Source organism: Chiroxiphia lanceolata, chromosome 1 (genome assembly GCF_009829145.1).
Source record: "Chiroxiphia lanceolata isolate bChiLan1 chromosome 1, bChiLan1.pri, whole genome shotgun sequence".
In the NCBI taxonomy this organism is placed as follows: domain Eukaryota; kingdom Metazoa; phylum Chordata; class Aves; order Passeriformes; family Pipridae; genus Chiroxiphia; species Chiroxiphia lanceolata.
This window is the reverse complement of record NC_045637.1, coordinates 89,806,457-89,827,411: the sequence shown is the minus strand read 5'-3', so window position 1 is coordinate 89,827,411 and position 20,955 is coordinate 89,806,457. Positions and strand designations below refer to the sequence as shown.

At 50.3% G+C, this 20,955-nt stretch overlaps 1 protein-coding gene across 4 annotated transcripts; it reads left to right on the top strand.

Moving 5' to 3' along the window:
- On the top strand, positions 1–20,540 carry TFAP2A (transcription factor AP-2 alpha). 4 transcript variants are annotated; one of them, XM_032710818.1, is made up of 7 exons: positions 1–107; positions 8,061–8,495; positions 11,406–11,457; positions 13,146–13,377; positions 14,266–14,384; positions 16,661–16,802; positions 18,388–20,540. In XM_032710818.1, exons 1-7 carry the CDS (start codon positions 75–77, stop codon positions 18,674–18,676), a joined length of 1,302 nt encoding a protein of 433 aa, XP_032566709.1. In that variant the 5' UTR covers positions 1–74; the 3' UTR covers positions 18,677–20,540. The 4 variants fall into 4 exon arrangements, with proteins under 4 accessions (XP_032566709.1, XP_032566724.1, XP_032566699.1 ...); XM_032710808.1 differs by lacking the exon at positions 1–107 and adding an exon at positions 3,078–3,313; XM_032710824.1 differs by lacking the exon at positions 1–107 and adding an exon at positions 6,694–6,774.
- The last annotated feature ends 415 nt before the right edge of the window (positions 20,541–20,955 follow it).

The window sequence follows — 20,955 nt, the reverse complement described above, 5'->3', positions numbered from 1 at the left end:
GCGCCCCGGGCGAGTGGCTTGCCTTCGCAGTCCATGACCAGCAGGGACCTGGGGACTCGGAGCCCGCAGTCAGGATGTCTATCCTTGCCAAAATGGGGGACTGGCAGGTAAGGCGACCCCCTGCCCCGGGGGCATTTATTGTTATTTTGGGAAGCAAGGCTGGAGCGAGAAAAGCGACTGGCCCAGAGGGAGTGGGGGCAAGCCTGACGCCGGGGTTGGGCATTTTGCGGCTCCCGGTGCTTGGGGCTGTCCGCGGCCACTGGTGAGGCCCGACTGCAACAGGTAGAGAGAGGTGGACCGGGGTCTAGAGTGGCGAGGGCTGCTCCGCCGCCACCGTGGGTGTCACAACCCCAGCGTGAGCTGCCCGGCAGCGTGGGCCGGCCAAGGGTGGCGTGTGCCCGCCCGCCGTCCCTATGTCCGGGGCTGGCGGCGGCCGCGGAGCCCTGGGGCCACGGAGCGTGGCGGGTCCCCACGAGAGGCAGAGCCCGCGCCCGCCGCCGTGACCCGGGGCCGCGCGGTGCGGGCCCGCCGCGCATCGGGGACGTGCCGCGGGGGCTGCAACGTCGCTGAGAGGTCCCATCCGAGCCCGTCCCGTGGTAAAATAACGCTGCCGGATCCCACCAGGAGATAGACATGCCGGGAGCGCCCGCGGAAAGCACTCCCGCTCGGATAAGCCGAAGGGAAAAGCAGAATCCACCAGCAAAAGAGGTCGGATGGGGAACACGCGGCCCGCCGGGGCCTCGCCCGGCCCCACGGTCCCGAGGGAACCCACCCGCACCACGGACGAGACGGCACGTGTGAAGTTACAGAGGTTCTCAAACCGGGAGACACTTGAAAAAGCCTGCGGCACCCTAATGCCCGTCCGGATGGCAGCGGTTCGCCGGCGAATAAAAGGGAAGACTAATCGTTCTGTTCAAGCACTCGGGATTTTCTTAGCGGAAAGGATTTTTTCTTTTTTGTTTTCTATTTATTCCCCGGCACAGTCTAGTCCACTTCCAAATGGGAGCCTAGTTTCTTTTTCTGCCCTCAGCTTTTCGAATTGCTCGACTGTCTTTCTCCAGACTGCCTTATTTATTTTTTTTTTTCTTCAGGGTAGCAGCAAGTTGTCTAAAAAAGAAAAAAAAAAAGGTTTGGGGGACGACACGACAAAATGCAGTAAAGAAAAATATATTTTAAACTATTTAAATTATTTTTACAGTTAGAGATGATATTTTCTTATCAAACCTGTGCGAAAAAGCGATCAAAGGAGGATTTTCTTTCTTTCACTGAAGTCAACTCTTGTGCAATCTTATTTACGGGTTATCTGCCTTGAAATCTGTTCCCGACTTTTCCTTACACCCCGGCCCTCCTTGCTCCCTCTCCCTGGCGCTGCGGGGCCCTCCTCGCCGTGCCTGGCCGGAGGGGATTCGCCTCCAGCTGCCTCCAGCTGCCCAGTGTGCGTCTCTCGGGGAAAGCCGCCCCTTCCCCTCGTAAGGCTGCACCCCACCGACCTGGGCCTAGGGAGAGGAAGCACAAGGGTCAGGCCTTTGGCCCACGGGAGTCGCGGGAGGCCGCGGGTGGGAGTTTGTTCCGGGTGGGAAGCTTTCCCGACGGGCCTGGTTCCAACAGGACGGCGCTAAGGGGCAATGGGCCCCTTCGTCACACTCCTCTCCTCTTTTTCTCATCTCTTCCCCCCACACACACTCCCCCCCGGGCATTAACTAGGCTTAATCTGCCAGCTCTATTTGAACCTCAATGGGAGTAAAACCAACAATTTACTCTCCTGCCAGTATCAGACAAAAGCGCTGCTGAAAAAGAGCATCGGGGGTGGGGGGTATGGTGGAGGAGGAGGGAAGGGGAAGGAAAAAAAATCCGTTTTGGGGACACAGATGTGTGTGTGCGTGAAGAAGCAGTCCCGGAAGCCCTGGGGCTTTACCACCCTTCCCGATGTGGGGAGGCGTGTGCAGGGACCCCCGAGGGCCCCGCGGAGTGCTGGGGCCGTTTGCTCCTGGAGGCAGTACATTTTCCTCCGACGTCGGGGGGTGGCCCTGGGAGGGTCTTCCAAGCCGACAGAGCAGGTTTTGCCATCGGCAAAAGAAGTTTCGGGGAGCAGCAGGGCAGCCAGGTGCACGGGCAGCCATGGGAATGCCCCGCTCCTGGGGACGCCTGGGGGCACGGCTAGCGCGGGGAGCTGCGCCAGGCCCGACACGCCAGCCCCATGGAGAGGGGAATGCCTCGCCCTTCGGAGCAGCGCGGAATCACCCAGAGGGGAAAAGGAAAAAAAAAAAAAAAAAAAGAGAAGAAAAACGAAGCCTTTCGGTGGATGGATCAAGGTTGGGCACTCGGAGAAATAAAAGAGGAGAAGGGTGGAGAAGCAGCCCCCCAGGAGGGTGGACTGAACGCTCGCTTAGCGACACAGTGTTAAGCAAAAGAAGCGCTCCACCTAAGAAAGTGCCAAAGTTTTATTGTGGTCATTGTTTCATCCCTTTGCTCAAGTGCTTGCAAAAGATTTTTTTGCTCCTGCTTCATTCACTTTACTGCTCGCCCACTTTTATCTGGGAGGTTATGCTGGATTTTTTTGGGGTGGTGTTTTTTTGAAGACATATAGACAACAGAGCCGAGAAGAAAAAAAATTAGTTTGCGAAGGAAAGAAGCTTTTCAAATGTCCACCAAAAAAGATCAAATCCAGAGGGCAACAAAAGCCTCTGCAGACAATAACTTCATTCGAGCAAGACTCGAGTCTCGTTTCTGCTTGCTTTGGTATCTTTAACCTCCATGAAAAAAAAAAGGGGGGGATGGAGAGGTAAATCCCATGGGGTGGCTTCATGGCTAGTTCCAAACTCTCTGCAGATGAAGGGACGGTAGCCTCTTTGATTTCGCTGGCCACTTCCCTGCTGGCAGGTAGAGGCGCGAGGGGAGCGGCGGCCCGCAGGCAGGCAGGGCCCGCTGGCCCCCGCACCAGGGCTCGTCAGGTCGGAGAAAGCTTTTTTTTTTTTTTCACCGTTAATTTATTATTTTTTTTCTTGCTCGTGGGTCCTTTACCTGTGTCCATCGCTGCAGGTTGTTGTGCTGGCGAGCAATTGGGCTGTTGTTGATATGCTAATGAGGCGATTAGACTGTGGGTAAAGAGCTGGAAAAGGAAAAACTTTCCACCATTAGAGGGAGATCTCCGAGCGCGGACGGGAGCCAGCCTCCGCTAGCCGCGCTCCCCACGCCGCCCGGCACCGCCACCGTAGGGAGAGGCAAGGCAGGGAGAACCAAATCCTCTCTCTCACGCCAATCCATGAAAATGCTTTGGAAACTGACGGATAATATCAAGTATGAGGAATGTGAGGTAAGCGCTTCCCCCGGGCCCGGGCAGAACCCAGGCCCCGCAGCTGCGAGCGGGAGCCTTCAGCATCCCTCCGTCTCTCAATTTCGTTTAGGAAAACTTCTGCTCCGTCGTCAGGCTTCCTTGCGGTCCTGCAGCCGGAGAGGGGCTGGGGTCCTTCCCCAGGAACTTCGGGGCTTGTGGAACCCCGGCTTTGTCGGAAGTGTATGAGGAAGGGCAAACAGGATCCAAGCAGCAGCCTGGTCTATAGGTAGATAAGGCTCTTGTAGGATGCTACACTCATCCATATGGATGGATGGATAGATGGATGGATAGGCGGCTGGCTGAATGAACGGATGGATGAATGAATGAAAGGGCAAAGAGACAAAGGGAAGAGAATTATTCTTACACTCTAGGTACCCGAGGCATCCCAGTAAATTGGCTCAGGACCGACGCTTAAATTCAGCCTTTTCGATGTAGCTGCGGATTGATTATACCGAGCTGCACAAATTTGCACAGGTCAGCTGCCGAACTGAAGTCATGGGTTTGGGAGCGGTGTTCCCCCAGTCTCCTAATTTTCAGGGTCACATTCCCAGGGGCTTGAGAAATAATATTTTAATCACTTGGGAAAAAAAAAATAATTCACATCATTTGGTTTTGGGGCCATTCAGCACAGATCGTATGCGCACATCTCTCTATGTGTCTGTGTGTGCACATCTCTCTATGTGTCTATGTGTGCATCCATATTTTTAGAAAGAGGAGAATGTCTTTTAATCTGACATAAAGGAGAAGAAGAGGAAAAAGAAGAACGATGCCCAGGACCCGTGCCTAGTCTTAAACCAACGAATACTATTGTCACCCTTTTCGAAAAAGTTGACTGTGCTGTGTGTTCAAACCGCGCAATAAAGGACCCTACTTTGCAAAAGAACGCTGTTATTTGGTCGTGACCCACGCGGGAAGATCCCCCAAGCCTCGGCGGAACCTTGCCGACACGCACCTCTGGGTCGAAGGGGGCACTCTCCCGTCCGACCCTGCTGCTGTTTTGGGCGATGCTGTAGCTTGGGAAAGAAACTGAGGATTCGCCAGGCTCAGCGCCGACTAAGTGTTTTGGTGATCAAGTCTCGGATCGAGGACTTTGGGATGAAGCTGTCTCTCGATGCGGGAGCTGAGCTTTTAGATCCACTCGCTGGTGGGTGCTTGATTTCTAGGAATGAGATGTCAGGGGTATTGGGGTTTGTGGTTTTTTGTTTGTTTGTTGGGGTTTTTTCTTTTAACCCGGAAAACAAACATATATGTTCCTCAGCTGCATTTCGGGTGGAAAGCGTGTCTCTTCCCCCTCCCTTCCCTCAGGATCGGTGTTCCAGTGTGCACGTGTGAGCGTGTGGATTTCATCGCAAATGGCTTTTGTTGCCTTGCGTTAATGGGACTTCACACCGAGGTGTTGCCAAACACGGAGCAGTGGCCGCTCCGCCGAGCCCCCTGGCTTTTGTGCGTACGTGTGGGGTTGATACTCTGTGTTTTCCTCTGGAGAGGGTGTGATGTGACTTCTAGAGAGGATGAAAAAGGGTGACTGTGTCGTGCCGGGGGTAGGACCTGCCTTAAAATATATTTAAAAAAAAAAAATAAAAGAGAGAGAAGAAGAAAGAAAGAAAGAAAGAAAAAAACCCAAACAGGTCAAATAAAACCAGAAAAGAGGCATGAAAGCCCGGTCAGTCGCGCTCAGCGCCCGGGGCGGCCGGAGCGCCGGGGGGCCGGGGCGGGCGGGCGGAGCGTGGGGCCGGGCGCCGGCGGAGCGGCGGCTGCGGCGGGGCAGCGGCGGCGAGCGGAACGGTGCCTGTTTATGGGAGTTGTTTGGGAGTTGCACAGCCAGTCCAACGGGTTGCGCCGGAGCCCCGGCTTGTCTGGGCCGCGAGAAGCGCTCGCCTTGCCTCTTTTCCCTGCTCTCTCCCCCCCGCGTGCCTCCCGCCCTCCTTCCCTCCCCGCCTCACCGCCTCCTGCCTTTTTCCCCCGTCTTCTCCCGGATCCTCCGAGAGGGGGGCCGCGGGGAGCCCGGCGGATGCTCCTTGGGCTCCCCAGCCCCCCTGTCCCGGGCTCCCACCGGCCTCGGCGTTGGGCTCGAACCGGAGGAGGAGGAGGAAGAGGAGGAGGAGGGCTGACACCCAGAGGGGGAGACACCCAAAAAAACTTTCCCAGCCGGTTTCCGGGACGCGGGGCACGGAGGCGAGCCGGCTCGGCGGCGCGGGGCGGCCGCCGCGGGGGCAGCGGCGAGGGGAGCCCCTTGGTGGGGCGCCGTCGAGGCATGGACGGGGCGGCGGCGACGGGAGGTCCCGCGGAGCCCACCCCGCGCAAAGGCGGCGGCGGTGCGGCCGAGGGCGGCAAGAGCCAAGCGGGAAGCCAGCAGCCGCTCTTCTCCCTGGGCTTTGAGGCCGGCTACGCGCAGCAGGCGCAGCCCGAGGTGCGCCCGCGAAGGACTGCGGGGCTGGGAACATGGGGAGGTGGCAGCCGGGGGGGAAGGGAGGGGAAGGGAAGCGAAGCGAAGGGAAGGTGAGGAAGGAAGGGGGGATCCCGCGCCCCCTCCCCTCTCTCATTCTGCCCGTCTCTCCCACTCTCCCCCCCCTTCTGCACCCCCCTCCTGGCTCCCACCCTCTCCCTCTCTCCGGATCTCTTTCTCTTTCACTTTTGCATGCCCTGCAACCTTTTAAAATGTTGCCCCTTTCCTGTGATTCGTCAGACGCAGCAGCATGTGCCCCCTCTCTCTCTCCCGCTCCCTCTCTCTCCCTTTTTGTCTCTCTCTCCCTCTCCCTCTCCCCCATCTCTGATTAGATACACTGATTCTTCATTCAATGGACGTCATTTAGAACAGGCTCTGCCTTGAGTTGCCTTCTCGCTTCACGCTCGATTTCCAGCCATTCTTCCCTTATTAAGTGTTCGTGTAATATTAATAGTCATGAATATCTGCTATTAGGAGTCTCCAGGAAGGCAGCAGATCTGTTATTAGGAGCTCAAGTGAAGCAGCAGCTAAGTCAAAGGAGAAAAAGAAAGAGACAGAGGAAAAAAAAAAAAGGATTAAGAAACAAACACACACACGCTAAAAACAAAACAAAAAGGAAAAAAACAGGCGCAAAAAAAAAAAAAAAAAAGGAAAAAGAAAGCAACCAACTTTGACTACTCACACCGCGCCAGGATAGAGAGCTCGCCTTGGCAACACCAGATGAAGGGCAGCAGAGATCGGTGCAAGTTCTGATGGATTATCGTGGCGCGCCCGCGGTGCAGGAGCAGCCCCGGCGCCCCGGTCCTGCCGCCCGCACCTAGCGCCGGGCTCTGGCCGCGCTCCCTCCGCGCCCGCGCCGCGCTCGCACCCGCGGGGCTCCGCCGAGGGCTGCGCGCTCCGCCGGTCCCTTTCCTCTGCCTTTTTGTTATTTTTTCTACCCTGACTTGTAAACCCCGACTCTTCGCAGATGTTAGTGCACAGTTTTTCGGCTATGGTGAGTTGCTTCACGTTTCTCTCGGAGGGGGTTCGGTGCGCGCTGGGTGTTGCTATTGTTGTCGGCGGTGGCGGTGGGGGTTTCGCACACAGCTTCGCAGAGAGGGCTTTTTTTCCTTTGCTTCATTTTTTACAATTCGGTGGTTTACATTTTTCCCCTTCTCTCTTTATTTTTTCTTTTCTTCTCTCCCCCCTCTTCTATTTTTTTTTTATGGTCTACTTCGAGCGAACGGCAAAAGGCTTTACTTGGACCCTACCGCTTCGATTCCTTCACTTTGCCACCTGCAAACATAATATCTTCGGCTTTCTCGTTTCCATTTTTCGGGATCATGGTTCTTTCCCTCGAATCCTCCTCCGCGGAGGCCATTCCTTTTTCCCCGGACATACATGTGGGCTCATCTGCCCGGCCTCGAAAGCCGGCAGAGCCTACTGAAAACCCTGGGCGCACTTCGGCACCGCTCGCCCGTCGGGGCGGCGGCGTTTCCCCCGGCTGCCTGCCGCATTCCTCCGCTTCCCCAGCGGCCGGGTCACCGCCGCCCGCTCTGCTCCGCAATCGCCCGCTGGCGAGCAGGGAGTTCCGCCGGGCACCGGTACGGCTCTCCCCGCAGGTGGGGGACCATGTCAGTGCTTTCGCCCCGAAACGTTTCTAAAACTCTTGGGGGAAACGACCGGTTTGTTTATAGCCTATTTCAGTGTCTTCTGGTAACAAAATGGCAGTGGGTTTGGATTTTCCAGGGTTTTCTTGGGACGCGTAATTGGTAACCTTAGCCACATTTATCTCGGTTCTGTTCAGGGTCAGAAAGAGGATTTTGGGTTCTGGTAGAATTATTATTTCAATAATGCCCGCTTATGAATTATTCTTTTTATTTGCGGGAAATACCTGCACCTGAAATGCCGGGGTGCGATTTCTGTTGGGAAATCCATGCTGTATCGCCGCAATGTTTTATTAATTATTATAAGCAGTCTTGTTGTGATTATTGCTATTATTGCTGTTATCATTATTGCCGTTATTATTGCTATTTAAAGAGCGAGAGTGCCTCTCAATTATTTGTGAAGGGAAATCAGAGGCAGAGAAATCCCCAGATCTGCTTTTCTCCGCCTCGGAGAGGATGAACTGCCCATATTTGCCCAATAGATGAATTTTTCAAGCCGATTTTGAGGAGAATCAGTTTGATATTATCTTTGTTTTTCTTTTTTCCCCCTCCTTCCCCCTCCCCCTCCTCCCCTCCTCCCACCACCCCCCTTCACCACCACCCCCCCCCCCCCCGCTCCCGCTCCCCACCTCAGGAGCGCCACGACAGTACCAGCAACGGGACAGCCCGGCTACCCCAGTTGGGGACCGTGGGTCAGTCTCCCTACACCAGCGCCCCGCCGCTCTCCCACACCCCCAACGCCGACTTCCAGCCGCCCTACTTTCCCCCCCCTTACCAGCCCATCTACCCCCAGTCTCAGGACCCCTACTCCCACGTGAACGACCCGTACAGCCTCAACCCCCTCCATGCCCAGCCGCAGCCCCAGCACCCAGGATGGCCGGGACAGAGGCAGAGCCAGGAAACGGGGCTGCTCCACACGCACCGGGGTTTACCCCACCAGCTTTCGGGGCTCGACCCACGCAGGGACTATCGGCGGCATGACGACCTGCTGCACGCCCCGCACGGGCTGGGCTCGGGGCTGGCCGACTTGCCCCTCCACTCCATCCCCCACGCCATCGAGGACGTGCCGGTAAGCCAAGGGGCCGCCCCGGGGCCCGCTCGTCCCTCTTCTCCGTCCTCCTTCCCCGTCCCCCTCCCCGCGGGAGCCCAACGGAGGGGGAGGGGAGGGACAGAGGGGGACCCCCGCCCCCCCCTTAAAAAAAAAAACGGGGAGGGAAGAAGAGAACTCCCCCCCGCCCCCCAGGAAAAGTGAAGCCCCCACCTAGAACAATAGGTTCTCGTAGCTCGTCCCTGCGCAATGCCTCCCGCTAACGCGCCCGCTAAAATATAAATAAATCAAATTACTGTCATCGTTAACAATATCTTTCCTTCTCAATGACAATAAGCTGTTACGATTGGAAGAATATATAATATCACCACAGGGCTGTGCATTTGGGGATTTCTTGCTGCCTTGGGAAAAACACAAGTCTGAAATGCGAGATGTCATTAAATGTCCTCACAGGCAAACATAACGGGAAAAAAAAAGTAGGCGAAAGTGGCCAGAGAAGGAAAAATCGGTATCCCGCGATTACAGGATTTGCATATAGGATAACCACATCCAAAGTTATAAAGGGTATGGGCAGACCCTCTTCTCTAAAGGAATTAATTGACAAATCAGGGAAGAGGTATACTAAAACGCTGCCACCTTCTTTTAGTAGCGGTGCAAAGGGATGACCTCATAAATCATTAGCTATAGGTTATCGAATTTGAGCCAGACCTGCTACACCCTATATTAAATTAAATGTTGAGAACCTATTGGAGGATGCTTTATTTGGGGGACCTAATTCTGTTATCGATAAATACAGATTTAAAAAATGATTTCTAATTAAGCATGACATTAGCACACAGGCTACTTACAAAGCAAGCCAGGGCTATTGTTCAGTTAGGAAAGTGGCCTTATGCAACATGATCGGTCATGATCAAAGTTCATCTTTCTGGGTTTCTCCCTGAAAATGGAATTAGAACATGGCAATAAATTTATTAAAGCCCACAGAGCTTGTGCTGAGGGACCGATGCTGCTCGACTCGCAGAAGGAAAGAGGAGGAGGGAACTGTGGTATCTGGATGTGATTTTTGCTGAAATGCCATCCCAAATTACAGGATCAAATATTACAACAATATATTTGCTGACAGTTTAATGAGTACAGTTTCATGTTGCAAGGATAATGTTCAGATGAACTTACCTATTTTTGGGGGTCATTTTGAAATCTTTTGTAAATTATACTTGGGGAAAATAGTGAATTTATTACAGCCCTCATCTGGCTAAATTAGCCACAGAAAATTGCTGGTTGTGTTTAGCAGTTTTGCAATAAACGCATACATTTCCCAAAGTGGAGGATTTAGTAAGCAATTTGGATCCGTTAAAAGCAGGTCAATTCTTTAAACTTGATATAAAATAACATGGAGGCAATCGTAAGAATAAACTAATTTGTTGACTGCAAGCCCCTGATTGCTGTAGGAAGAACATGACCTAAAATGTTCTCTTGAATTCTCCCTCTCCTCAGTTGTGCTCCATGGTAGTGGGCTGATTCTGGAAGCCTTCTCTGCAGACCTATGAATTAATAGCATTGCTATACTTTGTGAAAACCAAATGCCATCTGGTTTAAATCCTTGAGCCAGCCCAACCATTTTTTTCTCTGTAAAATTGAATCAGCAGGCTTCATGAGGGAAAGTACAAAATAAGAGGATGTATCTTTTAAGAGTATTTTATCTATTTTTTTTTTAATAATCCTCTACAGAAATTTGGGTTGGGAGGGTCGTCTTTTTAATATTTCCGTTGCTGCAACAGTTAATCTTTAATAAAAACGACCGCTAAATGTTTAAGAAAGTCAAGTAGATGGTGAAAATTATTTAATCATAAATATCTCTGTGGGATTTTAAACTTAACAGTCCTCCCTGTATGGAATATGTGTAGAAATAACACAAATAAAAGTATTATGCCACACTACATTTACTTTATGGGTTTAGGGTGCATGCATAAAGGGATCATATTTCCCCATATAGTTAAAACACAAGAACTGCAGCAGTAGTCATTTCTGAACATTTCTCAATTTAATTATACTTAAATCCAGAAGCACTTTAGGCAAGTTACAAATGAGAGCATTGAGTATAATAAAACCTGTAATAAAGCAACTTAGTACCATCCACCCGGAATCATTGAGATCAGGCACAATTAACAGGAGCATAAATCCAAGACAGAATGGAAAATGTTAGAATCAGTATTATTGTTGGACAAAGACTAGAGAAGGAAGTAATAGTTTTTTAAATGGTAATGCCTGGGTTTTGTAACGATTGCGAAATCTTCTATCTCAGCAGCACTGGTGTTAATTTGTAAACACAGCCAGACATTATATTGCCTGTCAGTTTTTGGAATTAGAAAACATGATTTCATTTGACTTTCTAATCACGTCGTGACTCCGCCGCGCGAACCCCAGCTGTAGCGCGACCGCGGAACCTGTGAGGGGACAATAGTGGGGGGAGCCCGGGGCCGCGCAGGATGCGTGAGCCCTCCCGGCACCGCACTGGACCCCGCTCCTTTGTGCTTTCCCTCCCGCGGGCGCGGGAGAGTGCGTAGCGGCGGAGAAAGGTCGGGCCGGGCCGGGGCTGCTTCCCGGGGAGGAGGGAAGGGACGGGATGAGGGAACCCGCAGAAGCTGAAGGCCACTTGGGGCCCGGGGGTTTGTGAGTGATTTATTATATTTTTCTTGGGGATCGCGGGAAAGAGCTGGGAGGGATGCAGGATTCCTCCCGATAAAGGAAATCCCCGCAAATCCCCTCTTCTCCCCCTCTCCCCCTGCAGGATCTGTTGTTTCCCTCCCCACACCGTGCCCGGGAAGGAGGGAGGGGGGCACACAACTTCTCCCGCACCCCATCCCACCTCGGCCCTCCCTGCCTTTTGTTGTGGTTGTACATTGACATCCCTGCCTGTTCCTTTTGTTGCAGCACGTAGAAGACCCCGGTATTAACATCCCAGATCAAACTGTAATTAAGAAAGGTAAGCCGTTTCCTTGCGCATACCAAACATGTCGTCACAGGCTGGGGACTGCTAGAATGGAGGACTTACCCGGCCTCCCCCCCCTCCCCTCCAGCCCCCCCGGCCCCGGGCTCCTTCCTCTGGCATGTACTGTTGGCCAAAATATTGGAAGCAGAGAAAGAAAAATGGGCGATGTGGGTTGAAATGCGCCCTCTTAAATGGCCATGTTTGTCGGCTATTTTAATTGTTGTTGTCATTAACGAGGAAAAATGTTAGCAGATGATCTAGAAAATCCGACCCGGTCTTTCAGTGCATTAGCAAACAATTGGGTTTCGTGGTCTGACCCATGCATCTAGCTGAGCAGTGGGCTTGAATCGTTGTTGGTAAACGGGGCTGAGAAAGTGAAATTGTTGTTCCCCCTCCTTCGGGTTTTCTTACTTAAATCACGACGGTGTTGAGGTGGGCTGGTGGAGAACAAGGGGCCAGTTTCTGAAACTGATGCCTGTCGGTCAGGGTGCTTTGGTTTTCGTTGGCTTCGTGCGCTTGCTTCACTTCGAATTGAATTGCTTGAAAGCTGGTCCCCAAATCGAGCAAAATATTTATTGCATGTTTTCAGTCGATTTTCATTTCCCATCTTTCTTCGGACAACCGAAGTATTAGTAAAGGTGGCACAGGGCATTTTGCAAAGGCAATTCTCGGTGGAAAGCGATGGATTTGCATTTGGATGCTGTGTAGTGAGCTGCTGTTGGAGTAAAATGGGCAGGGCTGAAGGCATAGCTAGCTCCTGCCTGCTCTGAGGGGTGCCACGGCTGCGCGATCGCCTGGAATTTGGGTACCCCGTCCACCACCGGAAGAGATGCTGAGTAGAGGCACTCTCTTCTCTAACCCTAATAGCTGTACAGCCAGCGAACCTGAAGTTTCATTCTGCCCCCCCCACCCCTTCCCCGTAAAGCCTTTGTCACGTCAAATTAGATGTGCAAGGGATAAATCTTAAGAGATGCTCTTTCCAAGTCGACATGATAATTGGCTCTTTTATTAGTAATCTCAAGAGTTCGTTTAACTCCTGTTGTATCTATTAGCCTTCCCAGAGCTATTAATGTCACAAGTGATCTATCCAAAACGGAGAGAGCCCCCCGCTTGGTTGGACTGCGCCCGCCAAGCGGTGCGGATTGAGGAGGAGGAGGAAGGGAAGGCGGCCGGGACGCGAGGCCGGCGGGCACCGCCAGCCGAGCGGCGGCACGACCCGGCACCTCCCCGCCCGCCGCCGCCGGGCAGGGGCCGGGCTATATTTTGGGGTGCAGGCTCCTCGCTGCGTTACGGGTTTTCCACGGCAGAAGTTGCGCGCTGCTGGCGGGGCCTCTGGGGAGCTGCGCCGCTGCCCGGGCGCTGCCCGCGCTTCGCGAGCACGGCAGCCGCGATTCCCGGCCCGGGCCGCCGGACACGGCCCGCACCGACGGGCTTCACCGGCAGCGTGCGCCGGGCCGGGGCTGCGCGGGCCGCCGGGTTCTCCGCTGCTGTCGAGGGTTGTCCCGCTCTCTCCCTGCGCCCCCCGACGAGAAAGCGGAGGGGCGCCCCCGCTCCCTCCCCGCTGCCCCGCGGGCGGTGCGGGGCCGGGGCTGGCCGCAGCGAGCGGCTCGGGCGCTTCCCCCTCCCTCCCCGGCTCCCCGCCCGCTCCTCACCCTCACCTCCCTGCTCCTCCCTCCCTGCAGGCCCCGTGTCCCTCTCCAAGTCTAACAACAACGCCGTCTCCTCCATCCCCATCAACAAGGACGCGCTCTTCGGCGGGGTGGTGAACCCCAACGAGGTCTTCTGCTCGGTGCCGGGCCGCCTCTCGCTGCTCAGCTCCACCTCCAAGTACAAGGTCACGGTGGCGGAAGTGCAGAGACGCCTGTCGCCGCCCGAGTGCCTCAACGCCTCCCTGCTGGGCGGAGTGCTCCGGAGGTGAGGGGCGGGGGGACGCGGGAGGAGGCGGGATGCCGTGCGGGAGGGAGGGCGGCAGGGAAGGAGGGAAGGAGGGAGGCAGGGATGCGAGCGCCCACGCGGGGCGGCGGCGCGGGGGGAAGTGCGGCGGCCGCCGCCAGGGGGCGGGGCACGCGCGGCCGCCGGGGAGGCACCGCCAGGCCGCGGGAGGGGGGTCCGGGCGCTGTCGCCATGGCAACGTGCAGCCTTGTGTCGTCCCCAGTGCCCCGCTTTGGGGACCCCTGTGTGTCCCTTCCCCTGCCACGGCGGTGGACACCCCACACAGACACTCCCGTGCCCCATAGGAGTGGTTTGCTGGCCGGCACCCTGCCATGGGCTCCCACTTCTGTGGCCTCACCCAGGCGATTAGGCGGCACTCGGGCAGGGAATAACATCCAGAATTAATTAAGGCAGCTCGCATCTCCACAGGCCCACTTAGCACCCAGTACAGGGCTCTGCTAAAAAGCCATAGATGGGCCACATAGGGTTTGGTGTGACGGCAGCGATGCCAGCCTTACAAATCCTCCTCCTCCTGTAACACCTGGGGAGAAGCTGCCCCTGGGTCCATGGCACCTTGGTGGCAGCTACCTCAGAGCTCCCCAGCAGCCCTGGCCTGATCCAGACTTTAGTGAGGGCCCCTGTTCCCTGGACATGGAAACATCCAAAGAACCATCCCTGTGTCTGAGGCTCAGCTTTCAGCAACAGTTGGTCTTCAGCCACCCACAACCATTTATCCCATTCCATGTGCCCAAACTCTTTACCCCCCTCCAAGGGAAGGCGATGTGTTGGGGGGATCTGTGGGCGGGAGCTAAAGCAGAAGCATGTGTCCCCCTCAAGCCCCATTTCTCAATGCCTTTTTGTGCGGAACAGGGCAAAGTCTAAAAACGGAGGGAGATCTCTGAGGGAGAAACTGGACAAAATAGGACTAAACCTGCCAGCCGGGAGGCGTAAAGCTGCTAACGTTACCTTGCTCACATCACTCGTGGAGGGTAAGTGACTCAAAGAGCTGGGAGAGCTTGTTTGGAAAATGTGCCTATTGCTTTTGGCAAAAGGGAGAAGACTTGATGTTTGGTTGTTCATGGCTTTTTTTTTCTTTCCCCAAAGTCAGTGCTGCTTATTGGCATTTGGAAGGGCTTTATTTTCTCTGTCTTAGAAAAAGAACATATTAATTGTGTGCCTTTGCTTTTTTTTTTAACCTGAAACGGGCTTGAGTGAGTCCTGCAGACTCAGTAATGCGTTCTGCCGTTTATTTGCTTTTAAGCTTCTGAGAGATGTTTTCAGGGCCCCATCTTGCTTTCAAGTGAGTAATCCACCTAGTAAGCAGATCTCATTAGGAGCAGCATGGGAAGGATGCCTATGAAGAAGGGCTGCAGGCTTAGCTCCATAAGAGACCCCCGAGTGTTGAGTTGGAAGTTACAGGCAGCAGAGCCTCTGATACTTCACTGCTGTCCTTCTGCCACAGGTGGACAGCCAAGCAATTTTAAGTGTCAGAAACTGCAGCTACTTTAAGTTTGTTCTCCTTCCCAGCCTGCAGCCACATAACAGTAAATCATTTAACTTTTCTGACATCTGCATTTGAGAAATGCATGACCATTACTTCCTGAATTAATTTGGGAATCCTTGACCTCAGCCATGAATTAATGGTGTCCTGAAAGCCTCAAAGTTGCACCACCACCAGCCCCCACTCCCTGTTGGTTTTCATTTTCAGAACACATGTTCCTTTGGCTGTATCGTTCTCCTCTACTTTGCTCTGGCCAGAAAAGGTGCAAGTTACTTTTAATGCTTTGGGATGTCCTATGCCGTCTGTACCGGAAGGTGGGAACCTCAAGCGTATACAGTTATTTAGTTTTGAAACAGTGGCTCTTGCACACTAATTGACACAAAGTATGCCCAAGGCATGCAAATAGATCTTCTCCTTTCCCCTGACTTATGGGTTCTACTGCGTTTTAGACTGGTTCATTTTGCAAAGCACTTTTAAACTCAGCCTGAGCTGCACAGGTTTAGCTTAAGTTTGGTTGTGTAGGCGGGAATCTGTTTTGTTTTTGCTTCACGGTCTACGAGAAATGTTTCATGTTCAAAGGGGACGGGGAAAGAAGCGCTGCGATGCCAGGCTTTAAACATCAGGATTAGTGAACGAACTATATTTATATCGCGTGAAAATTATCGCATCTTCATGTTTTTGAAAGGGCTTTGCGATTGCATTAACACATCACGAGGGCAAAACTTGTAAAAAGTCTAGATTTGGTAGATGCTTAACACTATTTGTGATGTTAATGAATATGGAGAAGGTTTTATGGTAATCTATTGTTCTGTTTGGCTTTCACATACAAGGGCTTTAAAAGAATGATTTTTTAAAAAAACAAAACCAGAGGCCCGATCTTCAGATAACTTAGCTATGGTGGCTAATTTTGGGGGGATGATAGTATAAACATTGCTGGGGCTTTGAGTCCTGTAGCGATGAGGCACTTTCTAGGTACTGTTATTGTTTATGATCCGCTCCATTTTATGGAAACAAGCTCACTGGACTGAGGCTTTGAAGCTCTAATTGGCGCATGCGTTCTTCCGGAGCTAGAGCTAATGGCAGGAAGCCCTGCAGTAAAAACCAACTGGTTCAGGAAATTAAAACCAAAGATTTGAAAATCAACAAAACAGACAGACTCGGTGGAATGACCCTAAAATTCTCATGGTTAATCGTTTGGGGGTGAACATATAATTATATGCGATCAAGTTAAATTTTAAACACTTAGCTGTTTAATGCATTTTATTTAGAACAGCTCTAGGAGTAATTATGATCAATATTAATCATTGATGCATTGCAAAATAATATAGAGATGTGGCTGAGGCAAACACATTTTCAGAGTAAATAGCTGTGAATAAAAGGTACATAAATGGCTCTCTATAGGTATGGATATGTAAATCAAAGCACACATTCTAGGTAGATGGAGCCTGTCTGTCTAAAAGTATCTGTTAGTCAACTGTAAACTTTTAAAAATCCTTATGTGAGATTTCACTTGTAACGATTGTCATGAAAATACACATTTCCATTGCCTTTGTCTGAAGCAAAGAAAACTCCTGAAAGATAAGATGTAATTAGCATTTCTTGCCCTACCTTTGTCAAAGAGAAAAAGTCCAAGCCTTTTAGAGGAAAAGCCCAAGTAGAATGTAGTTGGGTTTGGGTTTTTTTTCTAATGGATTTTTGCCTCTGTAGGATGTGTACTGATGAGCTGTGTGTTTCTTTCCATTCCACCCATGACTCCCTATTCAGGAGAAGCAGTACATCTAGCTAGAGATTTTGGGTACGTTTGTGAGACAGAATTTCCTGCCAAAGCAGTAGCTGAATTTCTCAACCGACAACATTCCGATCCAAACGAGCAAGTCACAAGAAAAAACATGCTTCTAGCTACAAAGTAAGACATTTAACTTTCTGGCATGTTGCTCAGAAATGAGGGAGGGGAACAAACCCGGGTTTGGGGCTTTTATTTGTGAACGTATTTGTTTGCCACATAACCAGTGGTTGATGGTTTCGCAAATTGTGAGGGGGTGTATTTGCCTTCCTGATATAGGAGAACTCTATAAGCCAGCTTGGTTTCCACCAAGTCACTTTGTGCAGATTACATTGAAAGCGAGTTGTGAAAATTGTGGGTGGGTGTTTAGTTACAGAAAAAGGAGTAATTGTTCAGAGCAAAACATTTTCTGGGCCTGTTCACTTAGCTTATCAATTTAGGTAGAAAGGGAAGGCTTCCCATTGAGAGTAAAGTAAAACTGGCATGTTATACTGATTTCAGTTCATTAAAATCCGCAATGGTTCTTTCTGCCTAAGCAGCTCTGTTACTTAGCAAATATAGGGATATTAAACATATATTTTAAATGACAATTTGTATGCAGTTAAAATACTAGTGGAGTTTATCACTGGTGGGGCTGCCTAGATTTCCAGGCGGTGTGTGAAAAGAAAATGATTGTTATGGTATGTTTGCTGGAAATTAAAAGGGTTGTTTAGTAGCCCTTAATTACCAATGGAGGTGTCACCAAAGGGCACAGTGCCAGAGGGCACAGGTTGAAGATGGGAGACACTTTATGGCTGGAAGACATTAACATGGGTTTTAGAATACCAACTATTTCAACACGCCTCTCAGCTCTCTTGCTATAAGGTGTGTTATTTCCCCAACCATTTGTGCAGTGAGTGTATGATATAATCTATTTTCTGCACTGTGCCCTCGTATCCTCCCTTTCCACCTCCCTGGAAGGAAATTTCCAGACCCTGGTTAGCGTCAGCTTTCCCCTCTGTGGAAAGGTCCCTTTGGATTTGGAGATAGAGATGTACATATATAAATGTTTCAGAATACCCTAATTTAAAGCCTCAAGTCCCCTCTCTACCCTCACTCATTCTTCCTGGCACTCAGGTGTGTTTTAGCCTTGTGAAGAAAGAGGCCTATACCTCTCTCCAGTTTCCTCTCCCTCACCCCCAAAGGAAAGGGATCTTCCAAGATGTGGATAAATCCCTTAACCTACCTTTGGACAGCGCAGCCCATCTATTACCTTCCAGCCTGCTGGAAAACTTTAAACTGCATATGTGCTCCAAACTCTAGCTGAGCAGGAATGTGTGATTGTGGAGACAGTGCTGGGGAGCTGAGATATGGAGCTAGGCAGGGATAGGCAAGAGGCGGGTGTCCCTCGTGTGCCTGTTATTTGCCTGTGTGTTGGCTGGGGCCAGGGCATGATGTGGTGTACAGTTGTGTGTGCATGCAAGGTGAAGGGAAGAGGTTTGTACATGCTGATGAAATGTGAGAATTAGGGGGAAGGATGCGTAGAGAGGAGAGGGAGAGGCGAGAGAGTGTGTTTGCACTCTGGGGCAGCAGCCCCCTTGATCCAGGAGCTTGTGCAATCTGGCAGGGAGAATGCACAGGCTTTGCTGCCACCAGTGATGGTTCATTTCCCTCCCTCTCTCTTCCCCTTGCTCCCTCCCTCCATCTCTCTGCTCCATTTATGCTACAGACAGATCTGTAAAGAGTTCACCGACCTGCTGGCTCAGGACCGATCTCCCCTGGGGAACTCGCGGCCCAACCCCATTTTGGAGCCGGGCATCCAGAGCTGCCTGACCCACTTCAACCTCATCTCGCACGGCTTTGGGAGCCCGGCAGTGTGTGCTGCCGTCACCGCCCTGCAGAACTATCTCACCGAGGCGCTCAAGGCCATGGACAAAATGTACCTCAGCAACAATCCCAACAGCCACACAGACAACAGCACCAAAAGCGGCGACAAAGAGGAGAAGCACCGAAAGTGAGGATCTCCCCCCCACACACTCCTCTCCCTTCCCCCTCATAGCCCATCGATCCATTCATCTCCCTCCCTCTCCCCTGCACCCAGCACCCCAGGCTACAGCAACAGAATGAGCGTCCTTCTGCCAGTCCTGTTCTCTGACTCCGCAGGACTGCTCTGCCCTCTCTCCACACCCCTTCCCAGTATCCACATTTCCATTTGGTCCCTCTTAAATCCCCCCCCTACCCCCACTGCCACCATTGATTTACCCCAGTTTGGAGCCTAAGAGAACAGAACAGGGGGACGGAGCCAGCAAAGAAAAAAAGTTCTGTCTTGAGTTTGTGAACTTTTTTTTAAATAAAACAAAAGGAGGAAAAAAACCCAACAACAACAACAAAAAAACAAACAAAAAAGAAAAGGACTTTTTTTTCTAAAAATATATTAAAAAAAAAAAACAAACAAAAAGAAATAAATAATACTTAAAAATTCTATGAGCTTCACCGGACTGAATCACCACCTTCCCTTACATAAACTTCAGTTAAGATTGTAGCCATATTAAAAAAGAAAAAAAAAGCGAAAAAGTACAACAGCAACAGGAGACATACGAAAGGCAAAAAGGACTGATGACATTTTATCAGTATTGTGAATAAACTTGAACACAAAACACAAGCGGTTCCATGTCATATCTTCAGTTGTAGAACTTTTTCCTGTCCAAGGTAAAGCGACCAACTTGAACTTTCTATTGCAACACGATTCACGGTTATTATATAAGGGAATCAGTGTTCATGTATGTATATATTTATTTATGTGTAATTTAATGGGAATTGTAAATATGGTGAGTTTGTTTTAAGCCTTTTTTTATTTATCTGGTGATCTCGTTTACCTCTTGTTTAGTGGGTTTTAAATCTTCCCCTCTTAGTTCATCATGTGGTTCATGGTACTTATTTAGATATCAGAGGTTTTTTGGGGGTTTTTCTCTGGGATTCATCATTTTTAGCCCTGTTGTAGCATGTTAAAGGCGACAATGAAGCAGCTGAACAAATAAAAAACCATGAATTTTTATATATAATTAGTATGACATTTAGTTTCTCATTGAAGATAAAATAAAGTGATGTTGGACCCTGGCAAGGTTTTTAAACATATTAGTGGTTTTACAACCCTTATGTGTTGTGGAAAATGAAAGAAGTTATTTTTATCCACTGTCCTTCTCCCGAAAGCACCAACAGAGCAATAAATTAATATTGTCTTTTAAAACAGATTTAGCTTTTCTTTCCTTTTTTTTCCCCCCTCTTTTTTTTTCTTTCTCCTTTTCTTTTGTTTTTATTTTTCTGCTTTTTGTATTTTCTTTTTTTTTTTTTTTTTCCCAAAGAACTTCAAACATTCGGGACCACCTGGTATCCTGTATTTCCACTGGCCATATTGGAAGCAGTTATAGTTGTATTGTATTGAGTTGTGCCGGCAGTAGTTTCCATGCCTATCAATGTATCATAGTCCTTTGTTGCCCAGATAAATAAATATTTGATACGCTTTATGTCGATTTTTTTATTCAGTAGCTGTCTTTACCCAGGCGTATTTTTGTTCTTGGCAGTATTTTTTATTCAGTATGGTTACAGTAATTGAGTTTAACTCTCCCTTGACAATTGCTCCTTGCAATAAGCAGCTGAACCCATTGTTTCCCTCAAGTATAATAAAAACTTACTTTCAACTTGGAGTTCAGAGCAGGGTATCATTTAGATATTCCACTGAGTCTGTATTCAGACAAATGACACAATAAAGCACAATGTATTCTTTTGGATAAAAAATTGTCTGTACTACTAACAAAATGACACACTATCTTTTCTTTAACCAAAACATAATTTTATTTAAAAAATAAAGTTTTATTTTATTTATGTTGACCTCTAGGTTTTTATTTATGTATATATATAGCGTACAGAATTATAAGGCTATAAAATTTTGTGCATGTACTTGTCCTAACGGAGAGCAGAGATTAAAAAACACATCTCAAGAAGGACACTTTAAAAAGAATCATTACTGAGCAAATACTGAAAATTAATGCTATAAAAAAAATTATATACTGATGAATCAGAGCTGGGTGCTCCCTCCCCCTCAACTAAATAGAAAAGCTCCGTAGTCAATGCCAACAAAATCATCTCACGGTTGTGAACTTTAGTGAAATCTTGCAGGAGACAGATTATTTCTGATTGATGGTTCGTGTTTTAGTGGAATGCACAGACTGACATTTTGAGATGGTTGTGTCAGTTTATAAGGGACTGAAATTTTCGTCTTGAGTTTCTTCTTGTGGAA